This window comes from Photinus pyralis, unplaced genomic scaffold (assembly GCF_008802855.1).
Source record: "Photinus pyralis isolate 1611_PpyrPB1 unplaced genomic scaffold, Ppyr1.3 Ppyr1.4_LG7, whole genome shotgun sequence".
NCBI lineage: Eukaryota > Metazoa > Arthropoda > Insecta > Coleoptera > Lampyridae > Photinus > Photinus pyralis.
The window spans coordinates 33,211,214-33,226,972 of NW_022170738.1; the positions used below are offsets into that span (position 1 = coordinate 33,211,214).

The 15,759-nt window shown below is 41.3% G+C and overlaps 1 protein-coding gene across 1 annotated transcript in view; it reads right to left on the reverse strand.

Moving 5' to 3' along the window:
- Positions 1 to 2,773: 2,773 nt before the first annotated feature.
- LOC116177357 (hemocytin-like) overlaps positions 2,774 to 15,759 on the reverse strand; it is a gene marked incomplete at its 5' end in the record, with an annotated part of 32,656 nt that continues 19,670 nt past the window's right edge. Inside the window, 17 exon segments of the mRNA XM_031496323.1 lie at positions 2,774 to 3,014; positions 3,063 to 3,212; positions 3,266 to 3,650; positions 3,703 to 3,849; positions 3,894 to 4,804; positions 4,848 to 5,082; positions 5,126 to 5,407; positions 7,797 to 8,072; positions 8,123 to 8,353; positions 8,403 to 8,710; positions 8,763 to 8,965; positions 13,149 to 13,620; positions 13,673 to 13,996; positions 14,043 to 14,500; positions 14,548 to 14,716; positions 14,767 to 15,055; positions 15,100 to 15,757. Of these exon segments, the coding sequence (XP_031352183.1) occupies positions 2,863 to 3,014; positions 3,063 to 3,212; positions 3,266 to 3,650; positions 3,703 to 3,849; positions 3,894 to 4,804; positions 4,848 to 5,082; positions 5,126 to 5,407; positions 7,797 to 8,072; positions 8,123 to 8,353; positions 8,403 to 8,710; positions 8,763 to 8,965; positions 13,149 to 13,620; positions 13,673 to 13,996; positions 14,043 to 14,500; positions 14,548 to 14,716; positions 14,767 to 15,055; positions 15,100 to 15,757 (5,650 nt within the window). The 3' untranslated portion in view covers positions 2,774 to 2,862.

Consider the following 15,759-nt stretch of genomic DNA (forward strand, 5'->3'; position numbering starts at 1 on the left):
GGTAGTTCACTGAATAAAAATAGAAATAGACTGGGAAAAAAAAGAACTTACCAATAAAAAAACCAGTCGTGAAATTAATATTAAATTGTGTAGTAAAATTAATTGTTTGTAATGATGTGAATGCGTAACGTAACATAAAATTATAACATCGCAAAAAGTAGCAAGTAAACTTCAAGAGGTAACAAATAGGTTAAAAACAAGTTTTGGGTCAGATAAGCAGGTACCAGGATTCTAAGAAAGGGTGAAATACACAGGATGTGACTCATCTTTGGTGCAAGAAAGTCCTTTTGTTAAAAGCAAGATGGAAAATTACATAGCCTTGTAGGTAAATTTAACTAAAACAAGATATATGGAAATTACGAATCGTAACTCATTTATCGCAGATAGATTCTAAACTGAAGAGGTTTGATTAGCGTAATCCCGCTCCTGCAAGATAGGTAACCCGCCCCTGGTTTCGGGGTTTCAAGCCCACAGTTGGATGTCGAAGACAATCACGGAATTAGGTGTCGTAGCTCAATTTTGACTACAGTTTTTACCACTCCCGTGACTGCTTCATTCATGGAGAAAATTGTTAGTTACAAACAACAAGTCAATACATACATCAAACGAATCGGTAATTTCCACATATTAAAATAAAATGATCAAAACTTATATGAATGCTACTTCAGGGACAAGACCAAGTAATCAACATTAATAAACATAAATTAAGCAAACATTAGACCAAAAACGTACAAACAAAGGGATCACGGTATTAAACCTGTCATTCTGCATTACGGTTAATCCAAGTAAATTTCAAAAACAAAGATTGAAACACACAAAAAATATAAAATGCGGCATACAAAACACAAATACCATATAAAGAAATGCAAAAATTACTACCTGCATTAAATAACACAAAATGACAACAAACATTTATGGAGCGACGCGTTCACGACCGCCATTCAAGACAATATGCTCAACGTAACCCCCGTTCGTGCTTTCTAGATGGCGCAGGCAGCTTTTCCCCACCTAGAAATTGCATGGTTGCCAACTCTCAAAAATGTATGTATCGTCGTAAGTTGTATATACAGGGTGGAACCTCTCAAACAATTTGTTTTGTTTTGTATTCTCATCGGGAGAAATTTCTGAGTTTGTAACCAGTCTTATTAGACTTTTTATTTCCAGAGGTATATACTTTAAAGTAGGTATTTAAACAATGGTAATACAAAACAGCAATTACTATTGCTCTCCGCATTTTGCGTCACCTGTGTCTGTACTCCACGGCGATCGGCACGATATTGAAACGTCTTGCGCTAACCAACTACGCGCTGGCGCTGAGCTGTAAGAGCCGATGGTCAGTGTGACTCTAAAACTAGCCTTAAGTAAGTACATGGCAAAAGTACATTATATTGCTATATATTAAATTTGTTTATACACATGTTAATGTTTGGATATTTTGTATCCTTCATCTTCAATAGGGATTTCAAAACAGATTGAGTAGAAGTTCTTTTTACTTCTTATGGATTGAAATTGAACCCATCTGTTTTATACCACTTTTGGCGGTAGATCTGGTTTCGCATGTCATTTTTGTGGTCAAGGTAGTTCGTACCCTAGTAGAGCAGAGTTGAGAGTTTCGGTTCGTCCGGAGGGTGTAGAGGAAGACGCATAAGACTTTTTCCCATGTTTTGAAATCCCCGTCCAACAGGTGTCTTTTCTTTATTTCTTGGTTTCGTTTCTCGACCGGAAATTGGGTTTGTGGATGAAATATGGGAGCGTTTAAGGCAGCGATCCGGACCGGACTACAAAAAAACCACAAACCGTACCGGTTCCCTTGATTACAAGTTCTTGAACGTCTACAAATTCAATCCGTTCCGGTTCTTTTCGGTTCAGGTTCCAACCTCTGGCAGCCACTCGGGAAATGCCAGGCGACAATAAACTACCATTAAAAAAGTATTCATGCCACATAGCAAAATTGTAAAAACGTGTTGTTTGAGTTAAAAACGCTGCTACATGATGAAGAGGAGAGTGGGGAGGACCCGCGGAGGTATAACCAAAAGCGCAGATTGAAAGGAAGAGCAATGAAATATTGCAGGTCGTTTATTTTGGAACAAAGTAAATCTGAAAGAAGGGCTTTTGCAATAACGTAACGAAATGGTAACAATCGCCAAGGGAAGAGGGGTCGACGAATGCGATGGAAGATTGAGGAGGGCCTTCTTTACTACAAAAAGACCAACCTGGAAGGTACATTCGGCGTGGATTTATTACCTTCAGTACCAGTAGAGGTCAGAGGCGCAGACTTTATGAATTCTTTCGAGGATACTGCAAGGGCGAAAGCCACCCTTCTTTGACATTCTTTAGACTTCAAGAATTCGCAGTGAGAGAACAAAAAAAGGAAAACTTAACGAATCAGGTGTAGCGGAATATTTCTTACCAAACAAAAGTGAAGAAGGGACGACAAACCGGATGGACTGGATGGAATGGATTTTTATAGGGGGAAAGGTGTTTTCGTTCTCGTTAGGAATATGGGATGAGGGACTTTTTTTATTTGTAGCGTCACGAGTTTGGAGATCCGTAGTATCAACCCTTGGCCCAAATCATTTAATAAAAGGCAGATTAACTTTTCGGGTTGTAAATACAGACCCCCTTTGTAAAAGGGCCCGAAACATTTTTTACACGGAGACCATCAAACTTAGTCGTTCGAAACGGCTCTCTACAGAAGTGGTTTTCGGAAACTCCTAAAATTCACATTCGAAAGACTAGCTAAAAACTTTAACTTTAAAAATATCAAAATAAAAATGTTAATATTACATTTATTACTTATCACATTATAGTATAACTTTAATACCTATGCCTTATGAAACGTGGAAGCTTACTGAAAGGTTTTTATTCTAGGCCACACTCCATACACCTGCATGACGAGGGGACAGCGAACTGTCTCTTTAAAACAAATCCATCTTCGCAGTCTAACTCTATGGAAATTGTCTCGTAGTTTTCAGCTTGACAACAAGAACACTGGGACTCGTACTGCGCTTCCACTGAAACGATATTATTATTGGACTGTTTCCGCTGAAAAATTCGCTTACGTTTGTTATATTTGGTGGACGAATCGCAGCCGCCAACGCATTCGGTCATGCCAGGCAATTCGCCTTTATTCACGCAATTCCCGTGATCATTAGTTTCGACAATTAAGCCAACGGTGTCTTCCAGATTAAGTGGTTGAACGACGCAGTTGTCTACAATTGAAATATTGCAATCGTATGCGAGCACGAAGCACGTTTGATCTTACGCGAGGGTTCCGTGGTCACGTTGCAGTGTTCGCAGCATCCCAGCTGGTACAGATTTTCCGGAGCACATTCGCTAACGTCGGGACAAGACTCTGTCGTGGTCATAATCGAAAATTGTCCTTGCAGAAGTTCGCAGCTGGAAACGGAACAACCATCTTCCGACGTCCATTGCTGGCCCACCTGTTTCAGCTCGTTATCAATGACACAAGCGGTCTGTACGCATGCTCCACAACACTGGGAGCTCGACTCCTCGTACTCCCAACCTAGCTTGCACTCGGTCTTACAGGTCTCCGTCACTACCTCTTTTTTGACATGGTTCAAAGCATTTTGAATACACGTAATATTCTTGCATTTGTCACCGTCCGGCGACGGCCAGCTTTCTCCAATCTAAGATTTATTGCTTATGCCAAACAAAGTTAAACAGTGGGATAAATCTTACCTGGTACACATTACCGTCCACTTTACACGCTGTTGGTCTGAATTCTTTGCAGCAGGATTCCGGTACTGTAACCTCTTCGACCACAAAATTAGCGTTAATATCATCGGGTATTTTTGGACAAGTTATCGTATTGGATTTGATATGTACCTAAAAGACCGATTGTATGGGATAACCCAGATTTGGAGACCTACCAGATTGGTTTCGTTCGTGCAAACGTAATCAGTGCAGTGATCGTCAGATGTCCACTCATCTCCAATTGGATAAACCACGTCGTCCATGACACACCCCACCACCTTACACGAGCCGCAACACGTTTTATCCTCATCTGACGCGGCAACGTATTCGGATCCAAGTTCGCATTTTGTCGCGCAATGTTTCACTTGCTTCACTGTCTCTACGCCGGTGGTAGTCTCATTACAGTGGAAGGTGACGCAATAGTCGTTTTCGACAGTCCAAATGTCACCAATCTCGTGGACGAGTCCATCGATAACGCATCCGACTTGCATGTATATCGGGCAACATTCTCCGGGTACCCCAACTGGCTCGTACTTGTAGTTAAAATCGTCAGGAGGCGGTGCGCAATCGGATTTTGTACAAGACTCGTACAATGCACCGCTTGGAGTTAGGATACACTTGCAGCGACGACACGGTCCATCCTTCCAACTTTCGCCCTTTTCTTTTAGTACCAATGTAACATCATCTTGCGGTACTCTTGCTTCACCACCAACTTCGCCGTCCTTATACTTTAAAGCAACGATACATTGATCTTTTGGAGGTTCACAAGAGTATAATTCGCAACAGGCGCCCTGTTTCGAAACCACCGTATAGAACTGTTGGCATGCAGGTTTTGGCGGACACGCGTCGAGCTTACAAGATTCTTTCACCGTGGGACAGCATCCGCTATTGTCTATTTCGTTGACCACGCCAACTTCCGGTACCGGTAAGGTTTCGAGATGAAGAGCCGGACAATCTTGGGGTGGCTTGCATTCGCAGACAAATTGCGCGCAGCCGTCCGACTTCGTTATTAGTTTTACTGCCTGGTCTGCGGCGCAAGGTATTTGCACCGGAGGATCGCAAGGCCTGGCGGTTGTTGTGATTGCCACTAAAGCGGAAATGTATATATTTTCACGTTAGCTATGTCTTACCGCAGAGGAATTTGTCGCAGCACTCGTCCGGCGCGGGAACTGTGACCATTTCGAAACCATCCTGGCATACGTTTTCGGTCGAAGGACATGTTACTTTGGTACAGCTCACCTTGGAAGTATCACATGTGCATGTCGTGCAGATGTCAGGTTGCCAAGTGTCTCCAGGATAATGTCCCTCGGCGTCGCATGTTTTACACTTGTCGATCGGCACGCAGCTGGTTCCATTAAGTAACGCCTAAAGGGAGAGGTCACCAACTGTCAAATTGCCATACTCTCACCTGGCCCTCGGGACAGTAGCACCCATCGATACTGAGCTCGGAACAACTTTCATTATCCAAACTGTCACACGTTCGTCCGCAGCTGGACTCGCACGATTTATACTCTAAGCCTGAGGGACACGAGGCCGGACACAATTCAGAATGCCAATCCACGCAGATTCCTAAAGTGAGACATTCCCGTGCATACGCTTCAATCGCGTCGCACACGACGATGGGTTTATCATGGCAACTGTCTTCATTACACCATTCAAAGAAGAGGTTCGGATCTAATTCTGCGTTGCACTAAAAATTACAGTTCATTTAAGGATGCGTTTCCAAAGTATACAATGATACAAGATGGTTATTATTATTCCAATCGGTACAACCTCAAAAATTGTATTCAACGAAAACGATAAATATATTATTATTATCATTATTATTTCTTGACCACTACAAAACTAACGTTCTGTTATTAATAAAGATTAAAGAGCATTTGGACTATATTTCTATGTGTCAATTAAGAATAATTTCCGTGAGGTGTCCCCTATAAATTCCCCTCATGTGGTAATGATCTTTCACCAAGAAACTACAAAACAGTACTCTCTGATTCGTTACAATAGGCGCTCGAATTGCAATCGTTACGTGGCTGGTCCTACAAGTAGACTTTTGTTTAGAAGCGCCCAGGTTCCGAATGGGACACAAGGGGAGTAATCAAAACATTTCTCAAAAAACACACCTCAAAGTGCGCGGAGTTAATTTGAGTCGTAAACGTGGAGGGCCAATCCCATATTGGCGGGTTGTTACAAAACAGTGGGGTGACTTGATTAAGGGAGGAAAATTGCACAAAAAATATGAATTGCTGTTGCGATAGAAACCGCACTGCGTTTACTCGTCTAACTTGACTTTGTGACTGATAGACAGCGAAAGTTCAAAGTCCTCCCTCTACCTCTAGCCCTCAAACGTTGGGCCAGAAACGTGGTTAATACGTTATTTTTACCTTTGTCGAAGGTGTCTATGAAGCTATGGATTTTAAAGTCGACGCGAATCCCTGTAGCAAGTGGCCTCTTTTGGCTTGGAAACATTTGGTTTCGAATTTAGAGACTTGCCAGTAAGTACCTATATAAAATTTTATACCGCTTCATAGTGAACAAGAGCAGAACTAAAATGCACCAGAATGAAGCGCTTTCAGGTGAGACGCGAGTGTGCACGCAGATAGGACTCAAGGCGTCACAGTGATGCCGGTTCTAAAAGACGGTTCTTAGGGGGAAAGAGGGACGGATTTTCTGCTATACCCTTGCATGTATAAACAATTGAAAAGGAATGCGATGTTTACTATTTTTATTAGAAGCGTCTATGGTTAGAGAGAGACAGAGAGAGATCTTCATAAGTGAAAAAGTTGGCATGCGCGCATTTGATTTTTACTGTGTGCGATGTGTTTGTCTTTGCTAATGACATTTGTAGTTTTCGATGCTTACTACATGTGATATGTTTTTCTTTACTAGAAGCATCTATGGTTAAAATTTCAAAGAAATAAGGAAGTTGGCACTGACTACGTATGCGCCCAGCTAATGATCGCAATATCAGATATGTTTGTCTTTAACAGAAACATTTGTGATTAAAATTTCAAAAAGATATCTCGATAAATAGGACAGTTGATATTTATCTGATATTTACAACATGCGATACGTTTGTTTTTACTAAAAGCATCTTCGGTTAAAATTTCAAAGAAATATCTCCATAAAGAAGAAAGTTTGCACATCTGATTTTTCCTATATGCAATATATTTACCTCTACTAGAAGTATCTGTGGTTAAAATTTCAACAAAATATATTAATAAGTAAAAAAGTTGATATTGCGCAACCTGCGCATGCGCAGTTTAATCGATTTTCCTTGGCTCAGGTGCCACTATCGAATCGAATTAAAATCGGAAAATGCGCTAAAAACGTGACCGATTCTTGGTTTTCGTTGGGTCCATTTAGGTTTTTGGGCTCGGCGACTATATTAGCAAAAATTGGGTGCGAGGGAGAGAGAGAGACTTTTCCCTGAACCTTAAAAGCGAACCTATGTAAGTCGAGCGTGGCATTATAGATAGCGGAGCATGTATTTTCGACGGAAAGTTTCAAGCCGAATTCGCATAATCGAACTATACGGAAGATTTAACAGCCCGCAATCATACGGGAGACTTTTATTGCGAAAGTTGAGGTTAATTGACGAATTACAAGGGAAAACTGTGCCGCTAATTCGACGAAAATATAGTATTAACGCTTAATTAAATTTTATCACGAAAGTATAGGGGTCAAAAGTACAAAGTGTTTCATTGCGTTTATACTTGCAGTGGTACGATAAAAAAAACAAGTTTATTAACCAAAATTGTGCGCCTCTCTTGTTTATATGGGGCGATAATAAGATTCTGAATTAAACGCCACCTGATAAAAAGTCTAAAGACAATTAATTAGTGCTTTTTGCTAGCTGTCAAAACCCTAACTAAGACGTTACACCATTAGAAAACACTTGAAGGGTCAAAGGATGTCAAAGCTGCTCCTGAAAGTCATTCACGTTCCCTTACCGGCTCTTGTAGCATGTGGTGCAGATCTGAGGGAAACGGTTAAGAGACACACTAATCGCATCACTTAAATCAAATAATCCTCAAGCTCAGTTCTGTAGCATTGCGCGTTCTGTTGCGCTTACTTACCTCTTGGAATCTGTCGGATACCAAAATTTTGCACGTAACGTCACCGGTGTTTTCGCAAACGACCGGTGGCACAATTTTGCAGTCCGCCTCCTTGTTCTGATCGGAAAGCCAGCTCTCGCCAAACTGCTCGTTCGTCTCGGCGATAGTCCTGTTGGGCATAACGAAGTCGTCGTGTGGGTTTTCGTTGCAGTTTCCACACAAGCCCTCCAGTTTGCCGCCGTACTTAACCGACGGAAGCGCAACGGTGATGGAGAGCGAGGGATAGAATATGGTGACCTGAGACGGGAGGTATTAGACGAATGAGTAGCATGCGACGGTATACCTACCTTGGCCGGTACTTCTGGTAGTCTAACTTGGACGTTTTTGTTGGGCTCGGTTTCTATCTTAGCCCAATCCGTATTGAAGTCCGATACAGAGACGCCGTTCACCAAGATATCGGGCTTATCGACGAGATCGTTCTTTTGAACCTTAATTTCTTTGTCTTCGTACACGATTCTGATGTGTTCAACGCAAATTTGGGTTTTGTCATAAGTGCACTTGGCATTCTTCGCGAGGACCTGCCGGATGTTAAATGTGGAGATAGTGTGAGAATATTTTGATACTTACAGTGAAGGTATTTTCGCCTTGTTCGTCGGGTATATCCTGAGTCACTATGTACTCACATTCGCCATCAATAGTAAATGATCCCTTGTCGTATGTAATATACTTCAAGTGGGGTAACACGTGGCAAACACAGTCTTCACAGTCGTTTGGCACCACGCACTCTTTGCCTTTTCGCACGTAGCCCGGTGGACAGTAACATCCCGGGAAGCAGAACTCGTCTACTTTAGGACAACTGTAAATGTTGCCACAGGTCGGTTCGCAAATCTTGTTGTAACAGTCGTAATGTACAGAGGGGGGTTCGCAGATCGTCGCTAGAAGAAGCATTTTTATACGCCGCCGGCAGCAAAGGGGCTGAGCACTTACGACAATGATACTTTGTTCTCCAATCCCAAAGCTCTATTAGTGGATTATGCGCTTCGCATTGAACAACGAAATTTTCCAATGCTTGGCAGAGACATTCGTCTTTGCTTTTTCCTCCATTTACGCAATTGCAAGTGTTTTCAATGCACTCCGCCAAAAATACGTCTACGTTCACGGATTCTGCGCATTCAATGAAAGCTTCCTCCCTGCAATCGGTTATTATTATTATTATTATTTTAGCTTTTTCTCGCTTTATGCGGTTGACCTACAGATGACGGGTAATTACCAAGTCAAAAGTAGAGTATATCTATTGCTGTAGAAATGTTCGAGTTATGGATGCCGTTTTCAGAAGTACTGCTTTTTGTATTTTTGTGTGTAAGTATGGGTGAATGTCAAGTTTTTTAAAATGTTGCAAAAAGTTTTTGCTAGTAACTCCTGTGACTGAGATGATGAGTGGAACTATTGTTGCCTTATGCTGTTGCCAGAGTTCTTTTACTTCTATGGCCAATGGTAAGTACTTTGTAATCTTTTCCTGCTCCTTTGTTATTACATTGGTGTCGTTTGGTATTGCAACATCTATTATAAATGTTTCTTGGTGTACTTTGTCTATCAGTGTGATGTCTGGTCGATTACTAGTCACTGTTCTGTCCGTATGTACTGTCCTGTCCTAGTAGAGTTTGTGTGTTTTGTTTTCAAGTACATTTTGTGGTGTGTATCTGTAATAGGGTATTTCTGTTTCAATGAGTTTGTGTTTGTATGCTAGTTCTTGATGTATTATTTTGGCAGCCGTGTTGTGTCTTTCGGTGTATTCTGTACCCCCTAATAGTTTACATCCCCCCGTGATGTGTTCTATGGTCTCTGATGTTTGTTGGCATTTTCTGCATGTGTCTGTTTCTAATGCTTCCTTGATTATATATTTTCTATAGTTACGTGTTGCTATAACGTTGTCTTGTATGGCTAGTATGAATCCTTCGGTTTCTGGGAAAAGTTGACCTTTTTTAAGCCATTCATATGATAGCTGTTTATCTATTTGCGGATTCTGCATGATATTGTAATGTTTGCCGTGTAGCGCTTTTTTCGACCATTGTTCCTTCTTCTGCGTTTCCATGAGTGGATGATGTTGTTGTTGATGTATTTGACTTAGATTTAGATTTAGAAAGAAATATTGTGGTTGGTTAAACTCTGTATTTCTAAAAGAATATTTGGTGACCCCGAAATGTTGAAACGTATCTACCATGGATGCCCTTCAGAGAGCCAGACGACCAGTTCGGAATGGAGCTAAAAAGAGGATCGCTGAGTTAAACAGACTGTTCCAAGTGGAACCAATTTCGAAGGAAAGGATTCAGTTTGTACTGAAGACACTGAATGAGGAACAGATTAACTTAGCAGAGTTAGACCAGAAGATTTTAGGTCAGATGGTGGATGATGGAGTTGACGAAACGGATCAAGACACGGAATATGAAGCTATTATAGAAATGAGACAGCAAATAATGACAACTTGTTTTAAAGCTGAAGAAATCATAGAATCTTTGGTACCAGTCGTATTGCCCCCATCCAGTATTACATTTGGATCTGAAGGTGGAGCAAGAGGATTTCGATTACCCAAGATCGAGTTGAAGAAATTTTCAGGAGAGTTCAAGGATTGGTTAGGATATTGGGCTCAATTTGAAAAAATTGACCAAGATAGTTCTTTGCACGGCAGTGATAAGTTTCAGTATTTACTTCAGTCACTTTTACCTGGAACCGATGCACATGAGATAGCAAGTAGCTATCCCCAGTCAAATGAAAACTATCCTAAGGTAATTGAAGCTCTTAAACGAAGATACGGGAATGAAGATTTACTACTTCAAGTTTACATTAGAGAATTATTAGAGAAAAATAAATTGACGGAATGGTATGAACAACTACATTTGTTAAGTCAAGTCAGAATTCCTAGATGTGTAACTGGAGGTGAATTTGATCGAAGTAAATGGTCATTTCACGTTTTTACGGATGCAAGTGGTTTGGCGTATGGTGCTGTGATTTTTCTCCGCGTGGAACATGTGGGAGGAGTTTCAATACACCTGATTTCTGCTAAGTCTCGCCTAGGTCTAATGAAGAAGTTGCTGAAGATTTAGTAAATTCTGAATTGAAAAAGACAGAAAATGTAGGAGTCAGTATGTCATTGACTGTGCAAAATTGTACTAAGAAGTTTATACAGTGTGAGCAACAATGATTGAAGCGTGCGTCATCACCGCTTGTTCCTATTAATATCAAAACTACCTTCTTTGTATGGAGTTGTATACGAAAATGACGTTCTGCGCTGTCACAGTGACGTGCGTCTATTCGTATTTCGTATCTTGTATCAAATCAGCATATGCTATGAGCGGCACATTGCCAATTTAGCTGAAGCGGCACGCTTCAATCTTTGTTGCTCACTCTGTACTTTTATGACACATGTCAAGATATTTGGATGGGTATATCGCTTCATTGGTAATTTGCTAAAAAAAAGTAAGGAATAAACCTAAAGTAGATGGTGAATTGACATTTGAAGAGCTAGAGAAAGTAGAAATTATCTTAATTAAATATATTCAAGATGATCATCCGTTGGATGAGAAAACCCTACGTAGACTCGATATTTGTGTAGACCAATTTGGGATTATGAGAGTTAAAACTAAGATTGTTTTATTGGAAGATGTAGAAAGTTTCAAGTTCCCTGCCATTCTTCATGGAAAAAATCCATTAGTTCAACAGTTGATTTTTGATGTACATAAGAAGTTATACCACGCTGGAGTCGGAATTGTGATGACTAAATTGAGAGAAAAATATTGGGTCATGAAAGCACGACGAACGGTACAATCTGTTATTTTCGGATGTGTAAAATGTAGAAAAGTTGGTGCTAAAAATGTTACTGTGTTACCCTCACCTCTACCTTTGGAACGACTAGAAGCTAATAAAGTATTTGAAATAGTTGGAGTGGATGCAACAGGCCCCTTATATCTAAAAAATCAAAAGAAAGTATGGATCATCATATTCACTTGTGCAGTGTTTCGAGCTGTCAGATTAGAAGTTGTCAATTCATTGTCTACGGAAGCCTTCATTGGAGCTTTCAAACAATTTATTAGATTAGAAGGAAGACCAAGACTTGTGATGAGTGACAACGGAACTAACTTTCAAGGATGCAGTAACTTCTCCAAATCATTGGATTGGAAAGTTATTGGAAAAGATACTTTTTTAGAAAAAATTCAGTGGAAATTCAATGTTGCTGCCGCCCCGTGGTGGGGTGGATATTGGGAACGTATCATCCGGATCCTGAAAGATATGATGAAACGATCTATTGGAAAGTCTACTCTCAATAGGAAGGAATTAGATGATTCATTGCTTATTATGGAAGAGGTGATCAACGGGAGACCGCTAACGTATGTTAGTGAAGATAACGACGAATTAGAACCCCTAATTCCCTCCATGTTTATGTCAAACGAATGTGGACTCAAGTTCCCGGAAGGAGATATGTATTCTGAAAATCTAAATTATCGATGGAAGTACATGAAGAAACTGAGAGATGAGTTACGACAACGTTTTCGAAAGGAATATTTGTCCCAGCTCATAAGTAGAATAAATCAGAAGCCATCTCGTAAGTTGGAATTAAATGAAATTATACTTGTTCGAGATGACCGGAAGAAACGTGTATTTTGGCCGTTAGGTCGTGTTATGGAATTGATCCACGGTAAAGATGGAATTGCTCGAGTAGTCAAAGTGAAAACAGAAGTAGGACTACAAACAAAACCCATTCAAAATTTGTACCCATTGGAAGTGAACCCTTCGAGGACTACATTGATGACGTCATTGTTGGAAAACAGAAGTTGATACACAGAAGATAGAAGTTGAACGTGAATTGAAACTTGTGGTGTCAATTGTGGGAGAATGTAAAATTATCGAGTAAGTATACGTATGTCAAAAACTGTCAATAAAAATTAAGCTTCAGTCTTGTATCCATTTTGTAAATATAAGCTTGTAGAAAGAAATATTGTGGTTGGTTAAACTCTGTATTTCTAAAAGAATACGGTATTTTCTAAATTTTGGTAGAATTTTTTTTAATTTCTTTATTATTATTATTATCCCTCTCTTGTTTTGGGCCCTCAACAGGCATGCGCCCAATTACAGAGTGACCCGCATAATGCTATTTAGAAGGTGCCTCTGCAGAAGGTCTTAAGTTGGTCTATACTACTCCGGTATTTACCTTACGAATTAGGAAAACTGCAGGAAAACCTAATTCGGAGTAGCCGGTAGAATGCAGATGAAAAATTCACCTCAACCCAGGTTCGAACACCCGACCTTCGGATTCATAACCCAATGAGCCATGAATCCGATATAATAATCACCTTCAAAAAATTGGGACATTTAACTTACTTAACAATCTGGCACAGCACGACCGCTTCATCCTTCATCTCCTTTGTGCACACCTCGGGCTCGCAAACCACCGACGTGTCCTTATTCTTCCAGCTATCGCCAAATTCAATTGTAGTTTTCGTAACGTCACCTTCCGGTGTCATCTTATCGTCCGACGGGTTCCGATTGAAGTATCCGCACAATCCGTCTATCATCGACTCCAATTTCGGACTCACTCCCACCCTTACGTTCTGCTGATTATCCCAGATGATCCAAAAGCCGTACTTGTTCGACGTGAACAGAATGGAATCGCCCAAGAGTACGACGTCGAAAGCTCTAGTACGGGCGATAAACTCCAACTTTTTGAGATCGTTCTTGCCGAACTTTTGCCCGTTGTACGTAACCGATAGGTCTGCGTTGAGGGTGATTGTAGCGGAATCATGGTGGATTACAATGTGTCGAGAGCAGCGGTCCGCAGTGCAATCTTTCGCCACTAAAAATTCGTTGCAGATAATAAGAGACAAATAAAAAAGGGGGTGCCTTACTCGATATTAGCCACGCTCCGTCGAGCATATCACGAACCAAAACGTGATCGCAGATGTCGTACTTGTAACGGACATCGTCGAAGGTTGTAAAGACGTTACCTGTAACGTTGCATACTTCATCCTTGGGTTTATCCACGCATCTGTATCTCTTGCAATTCGTTTCCGGGATAGTAAGGACGTGTATCACGACTTTTCCGGGAGGACATTCAATCTGTGGGCACTCCTTTTCGTTTGGAAATTCGGGCCAGCATTCGTACAGGGAACATTCTTCGTCAATTGTGTTCTCTTTCAGCAATTGTTTGCGTATAATTGCAATTCCCCACACTGGAAACAGTATGTCAAACAATAAGAGTTCGCGGTGCATAACTACCTGTGCTGATTTGCTTAATCGAACCTTCCTCGGCAACTTCAACTACCGTTTTACTAAATCCGGTAAGCCGGTTCCACGGTATTGAATCGTATCCGCTTACATTGACCGGGTGGTACCTTTCGACGCAATCGGGTATTCCACAGAACTCGTCGATGTCGGTTTCGGTTGTCGAAGGCGGTTCTGTCGCTTCAACTGTGGTTGTGCATCCAGTTTCGTCGTCTGGACAGTCCCTAATACCGTTGCACCAGTATTCTTGATTGATACAAATACCGCTTGTGGGGCAGAGCCTAGTTCCCGGTTCGCAAGGCACGCAATTGCAAGTACACGTTTTCGTAAGGACACTCCTCAAGTCGGCCGCGCATGGGCTGCAAACCTTTTTGCTACAGTGAATAAATCCGCCCAGCTTACAGACGCATTCTTCACAGTCTTCGTTTTCATAAATGCTACCCACTGGATAACTGAAAGGCTGAGAATGACGAAAAGATCGTAGATTAGGTACGCTTACCTAACAGAATTATCAACACACGGACAATAATTGCGCTCAACGCAAGCTTTTCCGTCCCACAACTCACTGTTCGAGCACGGACAATTTTCGTCCTCGGGCAGTACCACTCCAGAGCAGACGTTACATATTTTCACTGTGGCAGTTTCGGTGGTTGTCTCCAAAGGTATAACTGTAAGAAAATCAAATTACTACACTCTCAAATGAGATGCAATGACATACGATATGGCTCGAAGCAACCGAGAGGTTCTACTCTCATGTCAATATTGGCGTGCCAGTGCAATGGAATTATTCTAATGTATCTGGCTCGAATCGGTTCTTTTAGGTAATTTGTTTGTGGCGTGTCATTATCCACATTTCCGACGAAAATGCGTTCTTGCCCGTGGGTGTCTTGGATTGGATTCCAGTTTTTGCCGTCATGCGAATAAATGATTTTATATTCGGTAACCCATCCGTTGTCGCCGCCTTGTATCTCGACACCGGTCAGTGTACGTGGTTCAAGGAAGTCGAACTAAAAACTGAATTGTGACTAGGAAGTTACATGACGATATGTACCTGTATCCATTCCGTTGGGCTATTAGTATTGGGTTGCCAAGAGCCTCCCGAAGGAAGAGATTCTTTGTCATGGTTGTCATCAATTGCGGAACTTACGGTAATTTGATTTACCGACCATACACCGTTATCAACCCCCATTTTATCTTTACATATGGGTTCTACAGCTGTAACGACTTCCAATCCTCTGGTTACTTGTGCACATCCGATAAGTTCCACCTTCAGTGCAGGAGCGTTTTCAAATGTAAGAGGATAAATCCGAATGTTAGTGGCTTCGACAGGTACCGTCAGATAGATGGTTGAGGTTTTTTTTGCGTTTGTCGGACCAGGGAAAACCTTCGGTTTTTGGATGTTATCATCCAAGATTGGTTCAAAAGTTACGCCAAAGTCAAAACTGTAAGTTACTTCGTAACTCGTTACGTATTGATCGAGCACGGGGGATCCCTTAATTGAAATTCCATAGATCGGTTCATAGCTGTCCAAGTGTACCTCCAGGAATGGATTTTTGTCATTGATATCCGGAACCCAAACGCCCGGAGATTCCTTTGTATCTTTTATACTGAATCTGGAGTTCTCTGGCGCGAATGTTTCATCTTTTTCACTGCTTGCGGTGAGCGAGGTGCCAGGAAGGGGACGATCTCCGTCAATCAAGTTTATCGTGCT